Below are 22,400 nucleotides of genomic sequence, written 5' to 3' on the forward strand. Positions count from 1 at the left end.
TGTCTCTAGATATGGTCTTACAAGGGATTTGTATAGGGTTATGAACATTGCCTTATTTACACAGCTAAAGGTCCTAAAAATCATTCCTACATTTCTGTTTGCTTCGGCTACTGACAGATTTACATGTTCACTAAACTTTAGATTAGTGTTTATAGTCACACCTAAAATCCCTTTCACTGTTAACAGTTTTTAGTTTGTGTACTTCCCCCTGTTTGATAATGTTGTATGAAGTATCACATTTAACTGCTCATTGATTTAATAATAGATGCTTACACTTAACAGAGTTTAGCTCTATCGTCCATGTTCTCGTCCAGTTGTTTAAACGGTGTAGACCCTCTTGAAGATGTTGCCCCTGTTCTCCTGGATCATCTGCAAACATTTTGGTCAGGTCAAGTTATGAATGACCTCGGGAAGGTCGTTTACGTAGATGAGAAATAAGACTGGCTCCAGCGCACTTCCCTGGGGGACTACAATTATGACTTGACATGTGCTTGATTTGCTCCATATCATTCAAGAAGTCTGTAATCCATCCCAATATGTCCCCGTTGATGTCATATCCCTTTACTTTATTTATCATATGTTTACTTAGAATATGAGTGTTTTTGCATATTTGATAACTTCTGACCACTCCTGATACCACTTCCGGTCACCCGTGTGATAAGTTTCTCGTAATGTAACACCCCCCCCCCACTCCAAGCGATAACAATTCTCGTAATGCACCCCCTGTTCGGAACACCTCTACTTCTGTATTGGATATGAGAAGCGCCCGAAGCGTTCCGGATTTGCGCTGTCAGTTGGTTTTTTGCTTAGACAGTGTGTTGAGCAGACGTTAACAAACAAAATGTTAACAAACCAGGGAGAGGAAATACCACAGTCTGTTTACTGGTGCACAAATTCACGGCGGTTCATTCACAATCAATTTTAACCCTGGGCCTAATCCTTTAAAGAAAAGGAGAGTGAATGTCATAACGGACTCGGATAGTGAATACATCATGGCGTTTCATCTGCAATGAATACTATAGTAGTAGTCGGACTAATAATAATTACTGACAGCAGCGATTTGAAACGATATTTATTAAGAATTGACTGAATATCATCTTGTAATAATCTGTTTCAGTTGACATTGTTGATTAAATTATCTAATTGTTTTTCCTGTTGACTTGATTTTTTGTTACTTGAACATATGATAAAAAGTTTATAATATGATCATTTTGATATCATATCCCTTATCAGCCCTCGGTCCCGATATCAGCCCTCGGAGCCTTTGGCCCCTCGGGCTGATATCGGGACTCTCGGGCTGATAAGGGATATGATATCAAAATGGTCATATAATAACCTCTAAGTAATAGTCTCCTATGGGGTACTTTGTCAAAAAAAAATTGTAATCCAAATAAATTACATCTACTTGCTTGTTTTAGTCAATAGCTTCTGTCCAGTCGTCAATATATTCTAATAGTTGTGTGGTGTAAGACTTGCCATTTCTAAAACCGTGCTGCTCCATTGAGAAAACGTTGTTGTTTTCCATGTGTTCCACTATTTCGTCTCTAATAATTCGCTGGAGCAGTATACCCACAATTGATAATATGCTTATGGGCCTATAGTTCCCTGCATCTTTCTTGTTCCCCTTTTTAAAAATTGGTGTGACATTTGCTTGTTTCCAGGATTTCAAAAGACAATTTTCTGCCATAGATTTTTCAAAAATGTATTTTAAAGGGCCCTATATTTGGTCTGCAGTCTCCTTTAGGAATTCGGGATGTATGTTGTTTGGACCAGCAGCTTTGTTTACTTTCAATCTGCCAATAGCTTTGACTATTTTTTCCTCCGTGATCGCAATGATGATAATATACATCGATAGCTTTCAACCCTTCTCGCAGCTTATCATCATTGGGGTGGCAGTTTTACCGAAAATTGATCTAAACCCCCCAAACGTGTGAAATTACTCTAAACACCTTAGTTTAGGTCCAAATATAGCTGGAACAAATTCTCAAGTCCCTGTGGTTATGACCAGATATCGTACTAGTTATCATCACAGGCAACCAAGCAGACAGTCATGGTCCCATAGGCAGAGAGAATAGAGGAACCATACAGGAGAAAGTTGGCGAAATACCAACAACTTGTGATGAAGTACCAGTAGAACTTTAGGTATAATGAAAAAAGAGAGGAAAAACTCATCTCGGAAGTGTGGAGAGGCGTAGATATCTTTCTAGTGGATTTTGAGGAAGAGAGGGGACAAATGGCTAGGCAGGAATTAGACATCATCTGTGATTGTGACGATTAGTGAAAGACATTTGTGATAACACCATGTGATGATAGACAATGCAGCAATTAACAACTGTTGTCAATGCAAGTCAGCAAGCACATACGCTGATACATCTGGAGCAGTATACCTGCTATCCAGCTACTAGTTCAGCCAGTTCACATGAGCTGGTGCACATCTGGAGGTAGCAATGAAAACAGCGCCGTAAAACCAAGGTCGGAGGATAAGCATCATATAGATGTTTATCAGGTCCATTTTTCTCTCCCTCCCGGCCCATTCGCATCGGATTCTTCATGATTCTGAAAACTGAAATCATTGGGAACTATTCGATTTCCCTGTGAAATATGAAATTCTATGTTTTTGATTCTGCTCATTAGTCATTTGTTTTTGTTTCATTGCACTACTACGGTTCTCGATTTGAGGACGCCACCTTAATTACTTGAATTTGACCTAAATTGACATGGTGAGCAATGTCGATGAAACAGAACACGCTTACACTATCTAAACATCCGGTTTTATTATTTGGTTCCTCCATATAAAGCTTTCCTTTCTATTTTGAGCTAGTTTTATCGATTTTATATTCGAGCTGTCTTTTTGCCGATACTGAAGGATTATTTTGTTTCCATTTTCCCTTCTGTGCATACATGTATGACCTGGCTCGGCTAGCCAAAATCCTTTGAAATGCTGCACATGATATACAGCGAAAACAACCTACTACCAGTCGAACAATTATATGATCAAATGCAACTGATAACAACATCCTTAGATTTAACAAGACCGGCTTCACATATTCAGTAAATGGCAAACATGTCCAAACCTATGGTAGCTGTATACATCTGGGCATTAAAATCTCAGGACGACGACAGCAGAATACAGTCAGCATACATGCAACCTTGTGTTACAAAACCGGCTATAGCATCATGGTAATGTTAATGGTAAGTTTATACATAAAATATCAAACAGTCACGAATCTCTTAATGTCTTATTAAGAATATATCATTTTTCAACGATTTAGTCATAATCATTTACATGCTTCCTCTTCCTTTACATAAATCAAGCTGAACAATTCAAATCCACTTAAATGTTTGATTTTAAGCAGAAAATTCAACCTAACCAAGTCATACTGTTTTAACTTCGTCATGATCACTCATATCAAGCAAGCTACTTATTTCAGAGCCTATTCACCTTTCAAATCAGTGAGCGCGTTTAAAAACAATCCATTTAATCATTTTGCTGTTTGATATTTGTAATGCTATCTATGTACAATTGGTAAAGAAACTCTGTGAAGGTTTTATTTTCTTTCTATCTATCTATATATTTGTAACCACTTTAAACAGAATTAAAGTAATTTACAGTCGATACAATTCAGTCCTCTATTACTGGAGTAGAATTTGCATGAAATAGTTTATATCCAAAAAGGTTATTCTATCAAGAGATAAATAATATCTGTATGTAATGCAAATCAATATCTTATTTCTTTGATAAACCGAGCCATTTGTTGCTCCATGAAGTTCCCCAGTGATCCTCGTGATTTCAAACCACAATTGACAAACTAATGGTTAACTCTTCTTCTAACCCATTGGCCAATATTCCTGTTTGAACAAACAGACACTTTCCTTAACGTCTATGTACCCAGGTGCTGGTTTAATAATCAGTATGTACTTGACATCCTACCCCTCAATCCAATTAAATATTCTAAACAGGTTCTACTGGTCATCTCACAACACACACGTATACACACTTCCGGTAGTTTGAGATGGCAAACGACAATTAACATTGGAAGAATCTGATGCTAATAGCTGGTCCTCTCTTACGCACAATTCTATAGATTACACATTATATAACCACTGAAAAAAGTAAACTTGGTAAAAATTTAATCAAAACAAAAACACCCAGGATCGAAAATCTATTTTTAATCATAACCGCTTGCAGATCTACACCTAAACATTATCCCACTTAAGGACCAGTCCCTCTTAGCGTTTGTCACCATAGCACAGCCGAAACAACATCTACTGTGTTTGACCAAGATTGAAAAATAAAAAATAAAATAAAAAATCATCCTACATGCACCCCAGCCTTAAGTCATATACATGTACAGAAGGTGTTCAACCTTTACCTTTTGGTTTTGTAATGCTGGGTAGTTATAAGTATAATGTAAGTGTTAACAGTTAAATTCAGTGGTATTAAAGGGCAAAAGATTGAAAATCTATATCAAACGTGTTTTGAAATACTATGTACATGTAGAATAATGAGGAAAGCTGACTATAAACTCCTTAATCTCTTCACAAATTAACTATGTTAAGCTACAACAGATAATGTATTCTTAAATTTAAAAAAAACCAATCGTGTTTCCATCTACTTGTTAGTGTAAAGAATTGATTAAATATCTAAAAAAAACCTGAAAGTTTATGGATATTAGATAAAGAGATACGTAGAAATAATTCTTATTCGTAGTACAATCTAATCTATTTAGATTAGAGTACAGTGTGTATTTGTACTCGGGGTGTAAGCGGAAGGTGACGTTGGCCTGTAATCAGCCAGGACTACATCTTGTCTGTACATCACACTCGCCGTACCATATCATGTGTGTTTGTACACAGATGACATTCCTCAGCCAACCCGTAATTCGTAATTGTGATGTTCGACTGTCTCAAGACTTAGACCTGCCTCCGTTACCAGGTGTCATGTGAAGGTCAATTAGACCAACTGGTGAGAAAGATCTGTTGAGGTGACACGACATTTCAGTCCACAAGGGAGGCTGAACACAGGTAATGTACAGGACCATAATTCATTGTGAAAAGTTTAAGCATATTATCTATTATATATATATTACTTAAGATTCTTAAATGCTTGTCATATTTGTTTCATGATCATTTTATCAAGTCAAGCCACTTAGTAAGAGTATTTAAATAAGATACAACTGATATAGTATTAACTTGGATTAACTCAGATTATTCTGAACGCAGACATATACATTTGCCTCTATATTCAGATCACAGTCCTTCAAATAATAATTATATACATGTAATATAGTGTATGTGTCATCACTCGGGTGTTATTGTAAACATCCTGTCGCGCGTGTCCCAAAACTTATCAAGGCGATTTTTAAATGTTATAATATTCGGTGCTTGGACCATGTTCTCGGGTAAGGAGTTCCAGCTGCTGACTACACGCTGAGTAAACGAGTATTTACGAACGTCTAATCTACTTCTTGCTTTGTCCATGCAGAATGAATGCCCTCGAGTTCTTTTGTCTTGTTTAATTAATAGAAGCCCCGTTGATCCTGATGTATCATATATGCCTGACAATATTTTAAATATTCGATCATGTCTCCCCTGTTCCTTCTATGGACTAATGATGGAAGTTTAAGTCTATTCATTCTTTCCTCGTATGAAATATCCTTCATCCCTGGCAGTAATTTGGTAGCTCTCCGCTGAACGTTTTCCAAAAGGTTGATATCCTGTTGTTTGTATGGTTTCCAACCTCATGCTCCATATTCCAAGTGTGGTCGTACTAAAGCTTTGTATAACAGGCAGAATGTTTCGTTGTCCAAGAATGCGTAAGTTCTTCTGATGGCTCCAAGTACTCTATTCGCTTTGTTTACTGCGGCTTGTATGTGGCTTTTGAAAATTAACTTATTGTCTATAATTATTCCTAGGTCTTTCTCTTCAACTTCCTCCTTCAGCTTTACCGTGCTCCTCATAACGTCCATATCCTTGTAAAGGTGTAGACCATTTGGATTTTTATCCTTTCCCAAATATAGTGCTTTACATTTATCTGGGTGAAACTTTAGTAGCCACGTGTCCGACCATTGTTGCAGATTGTCAAGGTCCTTTTGTAAACTCCCTGTTCTCTGGTATCCTTGTACAATTTGGTGTCATCTGCAAATAGCAGGGTCTTCGAGTCATTAACTACATCGGGCATGATGTATTGATAAGGATTTACTGAGAAATCACAAAGAAGCCAGTTCAATCAGTAATTTATCCAAAACATTTAAAACATGTGATCGGCAAATATGATTTGTCGAAGGTGTCGCTGTAAGAGCACCTTTAAGATATATCTCTTCGAAATGAAATGTTCAGGTTAACTGGTATGATTTAATGTATATAATCAATGGTTATGATAAGTAAACAGTTAGCGAATGGTAGGTTAAAAACATTCAGATATAATAAAATAATCAATGAGGTGGGTATGTTCACTTGATATGCAATTTTTGTTTTAAATGTAAAAAATAATTAATACGCAACTTTGTGGTATGTTGGTTGTACTATAAACGGAAAATCTAATATGTAAGATAATTATTTTAAATGTGTTATTAATAATATCCATTTCAAAAACTGCTTTAACTAAATGATTTTTTAAATTAGGTGAGTAACTTAAATTAGGAATTTGAGTAATACGGTTGGTCGGGTAGCGCAGTGGACAGCACACTCTTTCGGCAAGACAGCTGGGGTTCAAAACCCCGATCAAACATGAAATAATATTGAGTAACCTACCAGACCAAATGGGTTATTCTCCTCTAGTTTCCTCTTCTATTAGGACCTTATGTAAGCTTGAATCTGGGCCAACCTGAGTAATTTATATAAATATGCAATCGTGTTTCCAGATTGTTGTAAACATATTTTTTTATACATTCACTGTTCAACATCATAACACACACAGTGTTCATATTCAACAGACACACTGTTAAACATCATAACACACACACTATTAACATTAAACAGACATACTGTTAAACATCATAACACACACACTGTTCACATTAAACAGACACACTGTTAAACATCATAACACACACACTGTTCACATTCAACAGACACACTGTTAAACATCATAACACACACACTGTTAACATTAAACAGACATACTGTTAAACATTATAACACACACACTGTTAACATTAAACAGACAGACTGTTAAACATCATTACACACAAACAGTTCACCTTCAACAGACACCCTGTTAAACATCATAACACACACACTATTAACATTAAACAGACATACTGTTAAACATTATAACACACACACTGTTAACATTAAACAGACAGACTGTTAAACATCATAACACACAAACTGTTCACCTTCCACGTTGATACTTATTGAATAAACAATACGGACAAAGGTGATGTAGCTAACAGTCAAAATGAACTAACAACCTGTGTACTGTTGTAGTTACCAGTGCTATGAAGTTTGACGACATCCTGGTACAAATAGGAGAGTTCGGCTACTTCCAGCGCCGTCTCTACCTGCTGCTATGTATGCCATCCGTTGTTACCGGGTGCTACATGATGATCCTGGTCTTCGTCATGGAACCTCCTGAACACAGGTACGCTATCCGGGCCATACATGTATAGTATGATATTCGATACACAAATCGGGAGATAAGGGGTATATATATGGCAATTACATGTTTTAGAATAGTGTCGATATTTACACATGCGTTCCTTCGACAGTATCTATCGTCGAACAAGAATCATTTGAACAGTGTTTTTTGGTGAATAGACGATCACATATCTATTAGTACAACATTTCACGGTCGCTATAATCGTTTCATCTGGAAAAAGTAAAGGTTTTTTTTTGTGAGTGAGAAGGTTACAATTATAAAATAAAAACCAAAAAATGCGTTTTTTCAAATAATTTTTGACTATGGCTCTTACTTGATACATTTTGATATTTTACAATTGGGAAACACTTTATCTTACGTAAACCTCTTTCCCTCCTTTTGCTATAGGTGTAAAATACCAGAATGGGGAAATGATACATATGCAATCCAAAGTGAAGAGCACCGGAAATGGATTAATTACACCATTCCACCATCTACTGACGACCAGCATACCTATGATCAATGTCACTATTACGCTTGGAGTAAAAATGACAGATCATTCGCAAACAGAACAGTGCATGAATGCACAGAATGGGTTTATGACAAAACTGTTTTCTTGGAAACGTTTACATCACGGGTAGGTACTCCTTTGAAATACGTGGATTTTACAAAATGATCTGTCGATTGCGAAGATCCTTAACATAAGGAATATTCTATGATTTCAATTACAACTTAATTACAATGCTGTACATTGTTTCTTTATTCTACGAAAATAACACCCATCGTGAGAGGGAATGTGCTTGTAAGTACCTGTTGTGCATAGTTTTGTTACCTTTATGCATGTTCAAATTCTAATGTTAAAATTATCCGTAAAAAAATCTACCACCTTAAATATCATACAAAGTATTTATACATTTTTTTGTAGCACAACCTTGTATGTGGAGAGTCTATAAAGACTTCAATGGCTGAGATGGTGTTTTATTTCGGAGTACTAGTGGGAGATATATCTTTTGGACTTTTGTCTGATGTGTAAGTAAAGTGCAAATCAATTTCACACGTAATAATTACATCGGTAGTCACGGATACACACATCCACTATGTCTTTCTCTGAAAACGACGAAGGACATTTTGAAAAAACAAAAACACACTCATAACAAAATATTTGCGCCGTTTTGGTGTCAAATACGCAATGGGCGAATAAACACAACCTCCTTTGGGCCAATTGCATGCGCGGACACTATATGTAATTAAATGTATATGCATGTAGTAGCATTATGCCAGTGTAATGCTTTCTATTCCCGATTTTGTCTACAACTAAAAGACATTGCGGCCAGCACATGGCTACACATGCTGGAATACTTTACATCTTATTGAGTTTGAGGTAATACTTGTGTAAAATGAACAAAGGAACTCAACTAGAGTAGCTTGATCATTGACCCCTTACATCGACTCGGTTTACTAAGGTAAGGTCAATGTTGTATCCAAATTTGTCCTTGGTCTCGGCACACTTTTCACACAAGGCGAACAGTCCCCAGCCTAGACCTTGTACTCAAAGGAGGTCATGTTCAGCTAATAATCATCCTTATGTTAGCAAACTTAATACATTATTAAATTTGTTATCACTTGTTTGTTGTTAATTGTGACACTGATTTCTAGATTCTATTTAGACATAAAGACGAAACAATAATTGTAGTGCTATTAAAGTTTCATTGATAATAATTCTATGTAATGGAAACGCATCTTTGGTTTACTGTCTTCTATTGTCTGAAGATTACGCTTGTTTCTCTTTTAGAATCGGAAGAAAGAAAACATTCACCATTTCAGTCATTATTCTCTTGGCCTCCTCTTCAGCCACGGTGTTCGCACCAGAGTTCTACAGTTTCTGTGTCCTGGAGTTTATCAATGGTGCGGCCGTTCACGGAGCCTTTATGGTCTGCTGTGTGCTGGGTATATATAAAACGACTGTTTGTTCTTATTAACTGTCTGAAATGTTTTAAATGCGTTAAACCTAAAACAACGCCGAGTTAGTCCAGTGTATTCAGAATCTCAATATATCCGCAATATCAATACATCTAACAGAAGTCAGTTATTATCAAATGGCTCACATTTGACGTACTGTATATTGAATTCCTAAAGCTTTATTTATACAGTCTCCATTCGGTCATTCTTTTCAGTACCATTAACGAGATTACTACTTAGGGGCAGTTGTTTTATTTGTCGTGGTGCAGGTCGGGAAATGTGTACTTAATCAAGCGTTGCTGAAACTGTTGTTTATCAGGTCTTGAGATGGTGGGACCCAGTAAGCGGGTGTGGGCGGGCATCCCTATCCATATGTTCTTCGCTGTTGGTTTGGTGTACCTGGCGGGAATGGAGTACTTCACAAGGGATTGGCAATACGTCCAGATCGCCATCACAGCACCAGTAACATTCTTCCTTCTGTATTGGTGGTATGTATACATCGCCGACACCGTAATGATGCCGTCAAGTCCATATTGATTTTACCTTTATAAAAGTTTTGTATAAAAATATGCTGCAGTTCTTTAATTTTACGTTGTATCTCCAAAAAGCCAGATCAAGTAGTACAGGAAAGAAATATTTCTTATTAAAATACTAATCTAATAGGGGAATGATAATATCTTGTATGCTTGGTTTTAGGCTGATCACAGAGTCACCCAGATGGTTGACCAGCCAGGGTCGTTACGAGGAGGCCAACACGATCATAAGCAAGGCAGCCAAGGCGAACAATGTAGATATGCAAGACGAGAAACTAGTTGATTTGTCTACACTAGATGCACCCAAGCAGGGCAACATTTTGGAACTATTCAAATCTAAGGTTTTGTTTTTCCGGACAATGATTCTATTTTTTAATTGGTGAGTAGTTACTTAGTCTAGCAAGTAATTTGGAATGATATTAGAGACAGGTGCAATCAGCATCAGAACAGATGTCCTATGTACGGTCGATTGGCGCATACACACTGTCGTTCGGTGCGATAATATGCATATAGGGATTGAATGGTGTGTTTTTTTATGTACATTGCGGCAATGAAAAGCAGTAGCTGATCTACATATCATGTGGAGCGTTCACTTTATATATTTACGTTACGATGAACTACAATACAAAAGTTACGACACTTTTTGTAGATTTAATGTTTTCAATATTTGTGTCGGTCAGAAAACCATAAAAAAGGAACAGCCAGAACTCCAGCCTACACACAAACTTCAAATGTTTGACTTCCGCAGATCAGCTGATTTTGTTGAAACGAAAACATATATCTAGAATCTAATAATAACCAACACTCGATAATCCTTTCACTTTTGAAAGATGATATTATTTGATTTTTTTTTCGCATTTAACACCGCATATTATATATTTTAAAAAGTTTATGTTCACCCTATTTCAAATCATCAGTCACTATAGTAACCATCCAGGGCACTCGTCGGCCGAGCACCCGTCGGTAACCATCCAGGGCACTCGTCGGCCGAGCACCCGTCGGCAGTAGGCATAGAGCTAATTTGAAGTTAAATGTACAGCCGTTGAATGTACTGTCTACCAATCATTACAAAGTTCTCTGAGTTTAATGTGTTAGTTGATGTCACGGGGACTACCCAGTCGGACGTTTGGGTGTTAGAAAGTTCGTGACCACGAGGAACCGATTGAGAGTCGGAAGTCGGTATTTAATATGACAATGTTTTAAGTATTTTTTTTAGTTTTAAATAAGAAAGAATAATAATAATAGTACAATGGTGCACCATTCATGATTTTTATAATGTTTATTATTATTTCTCGCAACTACGTTTTCTCGGGGAAGGGGAGATAACTATTCTCAGAAACGGTACTATGCGTAGTAATATGATCTGTCATTCTGTGTGAAATCAGCTGACTGGTTGCACGAGAGTCGTTGTATTCATAGTGTATTCATAGTCTTATGGCAGTTGTTTTGAGTTGGTAGATTTATATACAGAACAAACATCAAGAGTGTAAACAAAAATTTGTGAATGTATATGAATATGATGAGGTAAAGTATATTAACAGAATGATTGTGAATGTATAGTAAATATGATGAGGTAAAAGAAAAGTAAATATATTCCTATGAAAAGCAATTGACATACGGGTACTTGTAATGTAATTTCATAATTGTTGGTGGCATCAGTTTACCGATGTCGTGATCATAACACCATCCTATCTCCCGTATGTATTTTGATGCAAATAAAGCCAGTTGGACAAGGTTTTATCTAAGATGGCAAATCTAATGCTTGACGGTCGTTCTTGCCAGCCTGGACTTCTTTTAAATATATCCTAAATAATCAGCTTTCTTGAATCACAACGGAACCTTTGATTCAGCAAATGATTTGTTCATCGCTGAAGTAAGAACATTATGCAAAAAAATGAAAATCATACAACAAAGGTGCTAGCAGTTATATATTCTGTTTATTTTGATATTAATACATATTTAGATATGCATGTTAATATCACTATTTTCATCAGTTACTGCCCTGATTCCTGACTCATGCTAAGTATAATTTCATCGTTGAGTAGGAATACGTTTACGTACGTTATCTAATATCCAAAAATGTTCTTTGAAGATATAAAAGCGTTTTAAGTTAGATTATACAACATGGGTGATGCGGCGTTTCAACCGTTACAGGTCTTGTCTTCCACAAAAGTAAATCAAGTCCTTTCTTTTTTTTTGACAGCATTTATCCTTAATCAAAACATTGTTAGCTCTAACAAATACGTCATTTACATTTCACACTCACCAGACACGGTGGAGACACAATAAAAGAAAGAAAACAATAATTGCTGTTGGATATGTCAAAATGGCGCAAGTGTGATTCCATATTTAAATAATAATTATAAATTAGTAGAATAATAACACTTCAAAAATCTACTAAATACAGTAACAAGTGTTTATACAATCAAACACACCTAATTAGTATTATTGATACTCTGGTGTACATATGTAGATATGATTATTGTTACTCTGGTGTACATATGTAGATATGATTATTGTTACTCTGGTGTACATATGTAGATATGATTATTGATACTCTGGTGTACATATGCGTTGTTTAATTTACTGTTAAAATCAATATTCATTTTTTTAACAGTAATGTGATAGTTCACCAACGAAACATATATACAGCGGAAAAGTGTAGAGGTGCCTTATAATGACGATAATGTTTCTGGCCTTGAGCTGAACTTTGATGAAAAAAGGGATACACGTGTAGTGCCTTGAAAGTTGAAAGAAGTCCCAGTTTAATCTAGTTTTGATGAATGACTTATGGACACTTCAACTAACACATATGACACTACATGTGTTTGACATTTTTGTTGCTATGCAACTATGTAAACCAAGAAAACTTCGTTACAGGTCATCATGTTATGTACCAAAATAACTTACCATACTAATGTGACCAAAACGTAAACAAACAATACGGAAGTCACGTTTGACTCTCGTTTGGATTGTTTGGGGGTGAAATTGTCTCGTCCACCATAAAACTATAGCAATGATATTTATTTCTATTAAAACTACAATACTATGTACTTTTAAACTTAAGTGATTTTTAATTCAATCGCAATGAATCTCGCCTTCGACTATACCACAGGTCAATGCTTTTAGTATAGAAGCAAGCTCTCACTTACTTACTGTCCGGCACATCCTTTTCCCCTTCGTTTAAAATGAAATGTCACTATCAGTGTCATTCGGCTCAACTAACATGACCGGAGAAAAGTCTGCGTTTTTTCAGCATTTACAATGAAGCCGACCATGTCTACTCTCGGTTAATTTGTCACCTCAAAATTCATTTGTTTTCTTCAATATCAATAATTAACAGTACGGCGAATAGCTTTCGGTGGCGACCGCATTACTCAAGTTTTGAATTTGACAACAATGCCAAGAGCCATAATGATAGACACTAGTGTTATGTTTAAAAAAATCTAGTGTTATGTTTAAAAAAAATCTTTTATGATTGTTACAATACCAAATATGACATAAAGTAAGTACATGTACGAAATGATAAACACATGTTTTACGGGTGTACTGTCTACGGACTATTTTTGAAAATTCAGTTGCAGGAAAAGGGAAATGCTTTGTGCTTGCTGTTCCTCCAGTCGAACATTCCAGTGAATCGTGATGAGATTATAAAAGAAGCAATGTCGTTATTTTTTAGTACAGCAAGATATGATGTACATGAAATATTCACATGTCATTAAAAGAGCGGTTTATACAATTATTTTATCCAACTTCACAGTTGCAATACTATGTAATACATGATTATTGAATGATATCCGACACTGCCACACAATCACTGTAATATGCAAAGTACTCTTAAATACATATTGATCCCTGACCTTTTTATGTTTAAGGATTGTAATTAGCATGGTGTACTATGGGGTTACAATGCATACTGGAAACTTAGGCGGCAATTTCTACCTCAATTTCTTCATCCTGGCTGTGGTGGAATTTCCAGCCAAAGCCATGACGATGGTGTTACTGAACCGTATCGGGAGGAAGAAGATGCATTGCACGTGTATGATGATTGGCGGCATTGCATGTCTCTCAACAGTCTTTACTGTGGTATATGGAGGTGATAGTAAGTGGGATAAGTCTATCAGTTTTATGTTTTAACTTACATTTTTTTAAAAAGAAAACAGCATGGTAATTTTTCGCATTCTCAACACGAAACAATACATATTGTGTTTAATATATTTCAAACACAAACATGTTAATTAAGTATCATGTCTCATCATCTTCAGCACATTGTGCAGGGCCATTCGAAGTCAAAATTCTGACCTAATAAGTCTTATTTTTCTTTCTCTTGTTTTACAATAAATGGTGTTTTTTGTCAGTTAAGTATAGAAATAACAACAGTGTTACTTTTCACCCTTGAAAAAGCTCTTAATTTTCAATCAAAAACCTTATTTTCCACTCATTGATATAAATCAATTTGTTACAACTATTTTATGATGTTGTGATTTTCATGGTTACAATTTATACAACGAAGGTTTTCAGCCGGTGACACTGACGTTAGCCATTATCGGAAAGTTTGGATCTGCGGCAGCCTTTGGTGTAATTTATATCTATTCTCTGGAACTCTACCCGACCGTGGTGAGGAACGGGGGCATGGGAATGAGCTCGTGTGTAGCTCGTGTAGGAGGAATGGTGGCTCCGTACGTGGCTAAGTCGGTATGTAAAATCCACAGTTCCGAAATGCGTTATTGTACAAACGTTTCTGTCAATTGTAATAATTAATATACAAGCAATTTAAAATGTTTACTTTAGTTTTCTGTTTAACTATTCAGTTAATCTGATAATAACAAACATTCTAGCACCCACATGTCTATTTCTAAATCTGGAATCAACATGACATTAAGTGTAACGGCCAGACTGGGGTTGGAACCCGGTACCCTTCGAAATCAAGACGGAAGCTATATCAATTGTGCTACCTTGGTCGCCGAAATATTGATCTAGTACAATTGTGTTACCTAAGTCGCCGAAAATCGATCTAATACATTCCGCTAAATACCTCCGTCCTTTTTCTAAGTCTTCGCTCCCGAACTGTTAAAACCCAAATTAAGGTATCCCTTTGCCCAGTGCCTGAACAATGATTAGGAACCTCGCCCAATTCGTAACAGAAAAAGAGAAATGCAGCGGCTCGACGAGGAATCGAACCCGGGACCCTCAAAACTCTAGACGGAGACTCTACCAATTACGCTATCTGGTTGCCGACAAGCGACTCAGTACATGTCCGCTACATAAGTACTAAAACTGCTTGGAACACTCGGCCTATTGTTTACTACAGTTCAACTGAACCATATTGCTATAAACCCGAAGTAAGGGAGCCGTTACTCAAAAAATATGTCAACCAATGCAGAGAAACAAATAAAATAGACATGTTGGGCCATTTCGTCGAGTTAGAGCTCGTCAGTGAAACTAAAGGCGAAAAATATTGAAATGGTTTGTCTAAAACGCTCCGATACAAATGTAGAAATACAACAAAAGTAAAAAGGTGTCTATCAAACTCTTAAGACTAGTATGTAAACCATGGTAGACTACACTCCAGCTACAATGCTACGGTTGTTATCATGGACTGATAGTCCGTCAGCAGAGTCGACCACCTTGGAATGAACAACCTATAAATATATACATATAATGGATCTAATTTTTATAATGAGCAGCAAAACGATCCATATTTTCTGTTAATTTTTGTGCTATTCAGGGTGACCTGGTCGGGGGCCGTTTTGGTCAGGCGTTACCATTGGTGATATTTGGTGGGTGTTCAGTGCTGGCTGGTATTTTTACACTTTTCCTGCCAGAAACACACAACCGAAAACTACCCGAAACGATTCAAGATGGAAAGGAATTTGGAAGGTAATGTTATTGTACACTAGAATTTTGCTGGATAACCGTTATTTATTTGCGATTTCTATCATATATCATTTGGCATTTCTTTGCTTATTTATAATGTTGTGATAATGGGACGATTTTGTATTAGATATGCATAGTGTAGGTACTTTATGATTATACACTTTGAGCGATGATAGAATATCTCTAAATAAACATAAACATAATTCAATCAGTAGTATTCGATAATATTGAGTTATGTACGACAATTAATTCCTTGCTATGACATTACTTTTAGAAAACCCAGGGGAGTATCTACAGCAAATCTGGTAATATCCTCTGATACAATCAACAGTATAACGAACGGCAAACATCACGTGACAGATGAATCAAACAAAACAGAATAAAGGGACAAAAAGCTACCAGATTCTCAAAAAATCCTCCCGTTTTTGTTTTTGTCAACAGTTTTGAAAATGAAAATAAAAAACATCTTTTCAATGAATTCAGTTATTTTTTTATTTTCCTCCTTATAAGAAACATTTGGCAAGGTACTTTTACATTCCATTTTAAGGTTATGTTTGCCGAAAGAGTTTAGCAAGAAAAATCATTGAATGCAGCCGATGGAATCATCTGTATAGTTTATCCGTCATCAATCCTATTGGTCCACTGGTCAGATTTGTTTTCAACCCATAGGGGAAAATGATTCAGTCCAAAAGAAGAGACTTCAAAGCTGCACAGTAACAGTCTCAGTTTCAATAGCAACGAGATACAGCGTACTATGACGTCACGCACGTTTTCCTCGACTATGTAGTTCTTCTGTTGAAATTACTACGTTGTATTTAGCCGAAACAATATCAAATAAGACATTAATATCTAAGTTTTTGTTCATATTTCGAAACAATTAGCAGAAATGAACACGATAGTCTGGTAGTAGGACGCCGGCCGCATGAACGAAGGGCTGCGGGTTCGAGTCACGGCACTGTATTGTATCCTTGAACACGATACTTTACTCTGCTTCTTACAGTCTACTTAGATGTAAATAAGTACGTTGTTGGGCAGTGCTGGTATTGTTGAATGCAAGCTGTGAGCGCCTAAATGGCAGAACTGTCTGTTTGCTCCCCAGGGAGTTGAGAAAGATATTGGCTGGTTGCAAAGGCCCTATAACCACGGATAATAATTTGTGAACCGCTTTGAGACAACCTTAGACCTAGTTTTTGATAAAGCAGTATATGAAATCCTCGAAATATTATTGTAGTGTAAGACGGCGTCTTTACTAACGAGTCGCTGTCTTGATATTGATTTATAAATTTCTACATGTATTAATGTTTCGTCATCTCTATATTTAAATTTAAGTACACTAATCAGCAGCACAATTACTTGTTGTTGCGATACCTGTTTACCATACTTGGGTTAACCACATTTGACGTTTAATCCTTCTGAATGATATGAAATTCTTTGAAGAAACTGAGGTCAAGATGGCAAATTCTTTTGTTACTAAGTCGCAAACATACACTGAAGTCTTATCACATGTCTTACTTTGAAGCAAGAGATTCGGACACTGACGTTGAAAAATTGTAAATACCTAAAACGCCACGGGGAAAATTATATAAATATAATATCCACAATTAAAGTTATTAACTAATTTCCTTGATATATCAGAGGAACCTCCGTTATTCATAGTTAAATCAAATGTCAAAGAGATTAAGCAAGCTCATTTAGTACAATCAGCAATTTATATATGGAAACAAATGACAGAGAGGATATCTTTATCATTCGTCTTCTTGTCTACAATGAAATGGTATGGAAACCTATTGAAGTTATGTTTGAATATCGCTTTGCTCATATTTAATATGATAAGAATAACGTTGCCAGTTTAGAAAACATAGTTAGTTTATTGAAATTCTGGCAGTGTGTCTTGATGATAAAGATAAATTTGGTTCCCCCAATATTATATCAACTACCGATTTAAGAAGCAACACTTTTCGTAAAACAAATAAACGTTTCAGAGATTTCAACACAAGTAAATGTAATGTAGACTTGTACCACAGGTAATATTACACACTATCAGTAAATGTAATGTAGACTTGTACCACAGGTAATATGACACACTATCAGTAAATGTAATGTAGACTTGTACCACAGGTAATATGACACACTATCAGTAAATGTAATGTCGACTTGTACCTCAGGTAATATGACACACCCTCAGTAAATGTAATGTAGACTTGTACCTCAGGTAATATGACACACTATCAGTAAATGTAATGTAGACTTGTACAACAGGTAATATGACACACTAACAGTAAATGTAATGTCGACTTGTACCACAGGTAAGATGACACACTATCAGTAAAAGTAATGTAGACTTGTACCAGAGGTAATATGACACACTATTAGTAAATGTAATGTAGACTTGAACCACAGGTAATATGACACCTATCAGTAAATGTAATGTGGACTTGTACCACAGGTAATACGACACCTATCAGTAAATGTAATGGAGACTTGTACCACAGGTAACATGATACACTATCAGTAAATGTAAGGAAGACTTGTACCACAGGCAATATGACACACTATCATTAAATGTAATGTAGACTTGTACCACAGGTAATATGACACACTATCATTAAATGTAATGTAGACTTGTACCACAGGTATTATGACACACTATCTGTAAATGTAATATAGACTTGTACCACAGGTAATATGACACATTATCAGAGACTTAAAATAAAGTAAACATATTATGACACTCAAAAGATGAACGTAAGAATACACATTCGACTTAACCAATAACATTGTGTAATAGATACAGTGTGCCGAAAGATTAAATATATTGCCACAAACAGCTAGCTGTTTCGTCATATTTGCACTCATCGGTAACGCTAGACGCCAAAAGAGTGGAAAGCTACATTGGTCTAAACAACTGTTGAAACAGAAGAGGAGGGATATGAAACCCTTTAATAGACTGGTTAATTTCAAAGAGACCAATGAGGCTATCAATGTCTTGAATGAAGAACGCAAAATACCATCATGTGAATGCACCTACAGAATATTGCAATGGATACAGACCGCAAAAAATGAATTACACTGCACCATACAGCGGTTTCGTCCTTCTAGGACTCATCGAAGACGGTAGGGTAATCATAGTATAAATTGTTATGTAGCTGTTTAAGTGACAACAGAATTTACAAGAGTTAACTGGGATTTGATTGATAGCATATTTAATTTACATACTGGGTAATCTTGTATATACGATAATATAAGACCTCATAATTATAATATATTTTTTAATTGTTGTCTAATTGAAAAATAAAAACTGGAATTTAATACGTTATCATTACTATATCAATGATTTCTCACACAAATGAGTTTGTAAATAGATTTTAATTATACAAACAAAAACCATGTTATGTATTATCTGTTGACTTGTGCTCCGGTGACATGGACTACCATGGAGATACAGGCATATGTAAACAGAGTCACGAGATGGCCACTTGAACCGACGACAAGTCGTTGTTATTTATTAGAACATTAGCTATCTATAAAGGAACATTGACGAACAGTGAAGCAGATACTCTGCCTCTTCACAAAATGGACAAGGGGTTAAATTTCGATGAAATTATTGAGACAATAGGTAGTTATGGTAAATACCAGAAAATCCAGGTTGCTCTACTTTGTTTACCTCACATTCAAGCTGCTGCGTTTATGGTGATATCTGTACTACTGCTAGGAGTACCAGATTACAGGTAGGTCCAATTGTTTATAAGATTTCGTTAAGTATTTTTGTTGTTTTATATACCACATAAGGTTGTTGAAATGACAAACACGAATTTGTTAAAGGTGTATTATGAACTGATTAAATATATTCCTAAGTGATGCGTACAATAAAAGCTATTATATTTAACGTTTATTTAAAATAGAATTAACGTTTCTTTCTACTTGTTAATTAGGTGAGGATCACCGTAGACATCGATGTAGCTTCTTCGACGCTGTGAAACTTAAAATGTGATATTTTGGCTCCCTTTTTCATTCCTTAGTTAAATGAAATGTCATATAGAACCTAATTCATTGAATTTAATAAACCGAGTAAGCTCGGATTCTAAATCTCTATTCTACTTTGTAAACGTTAGATGTCAAATACCAGGATATGCCGCCGACACTTACCGTATACAGAACTCGACACACCTAACAATGGTGGACGATTATATACCGGTATCATCCGACAGTACCAAGGACTACGACCAGTGTCATATATATACTATTAATGACACTGGCAGCAACAACAACACATTTTACGGCAACAGATCGACGGTGGAATGTGACAAATGGGTGTACAGCCAGACAACATTCACTGAAACGTTCGTATCAAAGGTAGGTAAAAACAAACTTCGTATCAAAGGTAGGTAAAAATAAACCAAAAACAAACACATCGACAAAAAACACGATAATTGTACCAGGCTTGACATCCAAATAAATCTATTTGTGTAATTTCAGATCGTAAACAGTTGATTTTTTCGGTTTTTGTATTAATGCGTTTCACTAAAGCTCATATATCAATTTCAAAATCAAATAGTTATTAATTTCGCAGATGTCCCTATCAAAACTACAGTTCACAGGGATTAAGTTCCGCGCTATATTGCCAGGTAAACATATTGCGCTCAAGAGGGTAATTTTATATTTGATTAATAGGATTCATTTTACTACTTTTTTTTTTTTATCAAAATAACCTAAAATCTGGATTTAATTTGCGTTTTATTTCGGCAGTAATTCGGCAGTAAAATGATCAATAGATCTGTTCTTTTATCTCTGTATATTCATGGTATCAATATTTGCTGGTTGTTAAATTCGACCTATCTTTGGTAACTGCGAATAAAGCGAAATTAAATGCCCCACGAAAATATTTCCTACAATTCAGTAAAAATGAGAATTAGTTCTTCAGTCGAAAGCAGCATTAAATCACCGTGTTACTCGCGAGTGCTATATTGTTAATTTCCCGAACACATGATGATTTTCCTTTAAAGTGTATTTCATTGGATCATGTGGTTGGCTTTTCGTATAAGCCTTTTGTTATTCTTCGTTTAATCACTTAAAGTATATTCTGTGTGAAAGAACTTTGCTTGATATGTTACATGTTATATGATGTATACAGTAAAATGATAAGTTTACCTGTGTTACGAAACTTTGTTTTTTATCTGTTTTAGCACGACCTTGTTTGCAGCCATGGAGATACGCTATCGTTGACAAAGATGATGTACTTTGTAGGCGTTCTCGTCGGATCCTTCACCTTTGGATTAATCGCGGACAGGTAAAACATTGATAACGGTATTTGATTGATGTCAAAATTTCCTGAAATGACACTATAATTTTCACTATACTTTACCTGTCAGTCGTTTATCACATTCGACCTCATCTCTATACTATACGTGCAAGTCCTGTATTACACAAGACCTCATCACTATACTATACCTATCAGTCTTGTTTCACACTAGACCTCATCACTATACTATACGTGCAAGTCCTGTTTTACACCAGACCTCATCACTATACTATACATATCAGTCTAGTATCACACTCGACCTCATCTCTATACTATATCTGTCAGTCCTGTATCACACCAGACCTCATCACTATAGTATATCTGTCAGTCCTGTATCACACCAGACCTCATAACTATAGTATACCTATCAGTCTTGTATCACAGCAGATCTCATCACTTTACTATACCTATGAGTCATGTATCACACCAGACCTCATCACTATAATATATCTGTCAGTCCTGTATCACACCAGACCTCAACACTATATTATACCTATGAGTCATGTATCACACCAGACCTCATCACTATACTATACCTATCAGTCCTTTATCACACCAGACCTCATCACTATAGTATACCTGCCAGTCCTGTATCACACTCAACTCACCATGTTACCTAATCAGTTTATGTTGTATCCCACTAGCATGCTTTGTATAAAGTCAGTCTTTTTTTTGTTTGTAATTGTTTATTTTTTCAACTTTTTTTTTTTAAACATACATAAAATTTTACTATCAAAAGATCATTAATCATTATCAACATCATCATAGAAAGCCATTCATCATGATTGACAATTATATAATATATATAATCTTCATTATCATCATTACTGTCATCAGTTATCATCATCGTTTATAATTATATGCACACTTATCATCATTCGTCAAAATGCCACTCATCATCACATCATTATAAACATCATCTTTGTGTAATTATTCGCATCATTATTATCATCATCTTCATGTCACTTTTCATCATCATCTCCATCATCAATTGACAATTTATTCTACAGACATTCATCTTCATCGTTTTTCATTACATCATCCTCACAACTATTGCTATACAAATACATACCCTCGCACACATCCACTCACACCCTTGCACACTCACACACTTATACCCTTTCACACAATCACACACAATCACACACAC

The 22,400-nt window shown here is 35.8% G+C and overlaps 2 protein-coding genes across 2 annotated transcripts in view; both read left to right on the forward strand.

Annotated features, from left to right (window-relative positions):
- Positions 1–4,776: 4,776 nt before the first annotated feature.
- Positions 4,777–16,419, forward strand: LOC110467283 (organic cation transporter protein-like). The gene is made up of 11 exons (XM_021524346.1): positions 4,777–5,025; positions 7,432–7,585; positions 7,991–8,219; positions 8,508–8,611; positions 9,375–9,529; positions 9,861–10,029; positions 10,238–10,453; positions 13,950–14,176; positions 14,588–14,769; positions 15,803–15,954; positions 16,226–16,419. Exons 2-11 carry the CDS (start codon positions 7,443–7,445, stop codon positions 16,332–16,334), a joined length of 1,686 nt encoding a protein of 561 aa, XP_021380021.1. The 5' UTR covers positions 4,777–5,025; positions 7,432–7,442; the 3' UTR covers positions 16,335–16,419.
- A 3,007-nt stretch (positions 16,420–19,426) lies between these two features.
- LOC110467284 (organic cation transporter protein-like) overlaps positions 19,427–22,400 on the forward strand; it is a 10,032-nt gene continuing 7,058 nt past the window's right edge. The window contains exons 1-3 of the mRNA XM_021524348.1: positions 19,427–19,679; positions 20,064–20,304; positions 21,135–21,238. Of these exons, the coding sequence (XP_021380023.1) occupies positions 19,525–19,679; positions 20,064–20,304; positions 21,135–21,238 (500 nt within the window). The 5' untranslated portion in view covers positions 19,427–19,524. The remainder of the gene's footprint in view (positions 19,680–20,063; positions 20,305–21,134; positions 21,239–22,400) is intronic.

Source organism: Mizuhopecten yessoensis, unplaced genomic scaffold (genome assembly GCF_002113885.1).
Source record: "Mizuhopecten yessoensis strain PY_sf001 unplaced genomic scaffold, ASM211388v2 scaffold11169, whole genome shotgun sequence".
Taxonomy (NCBI): Eukaryota; Metazoa; Mollusca; class Bivalvia; order Pectinida; family Pectinidae; genus Mizuhopecten; species Mizuhopecten yessoensis.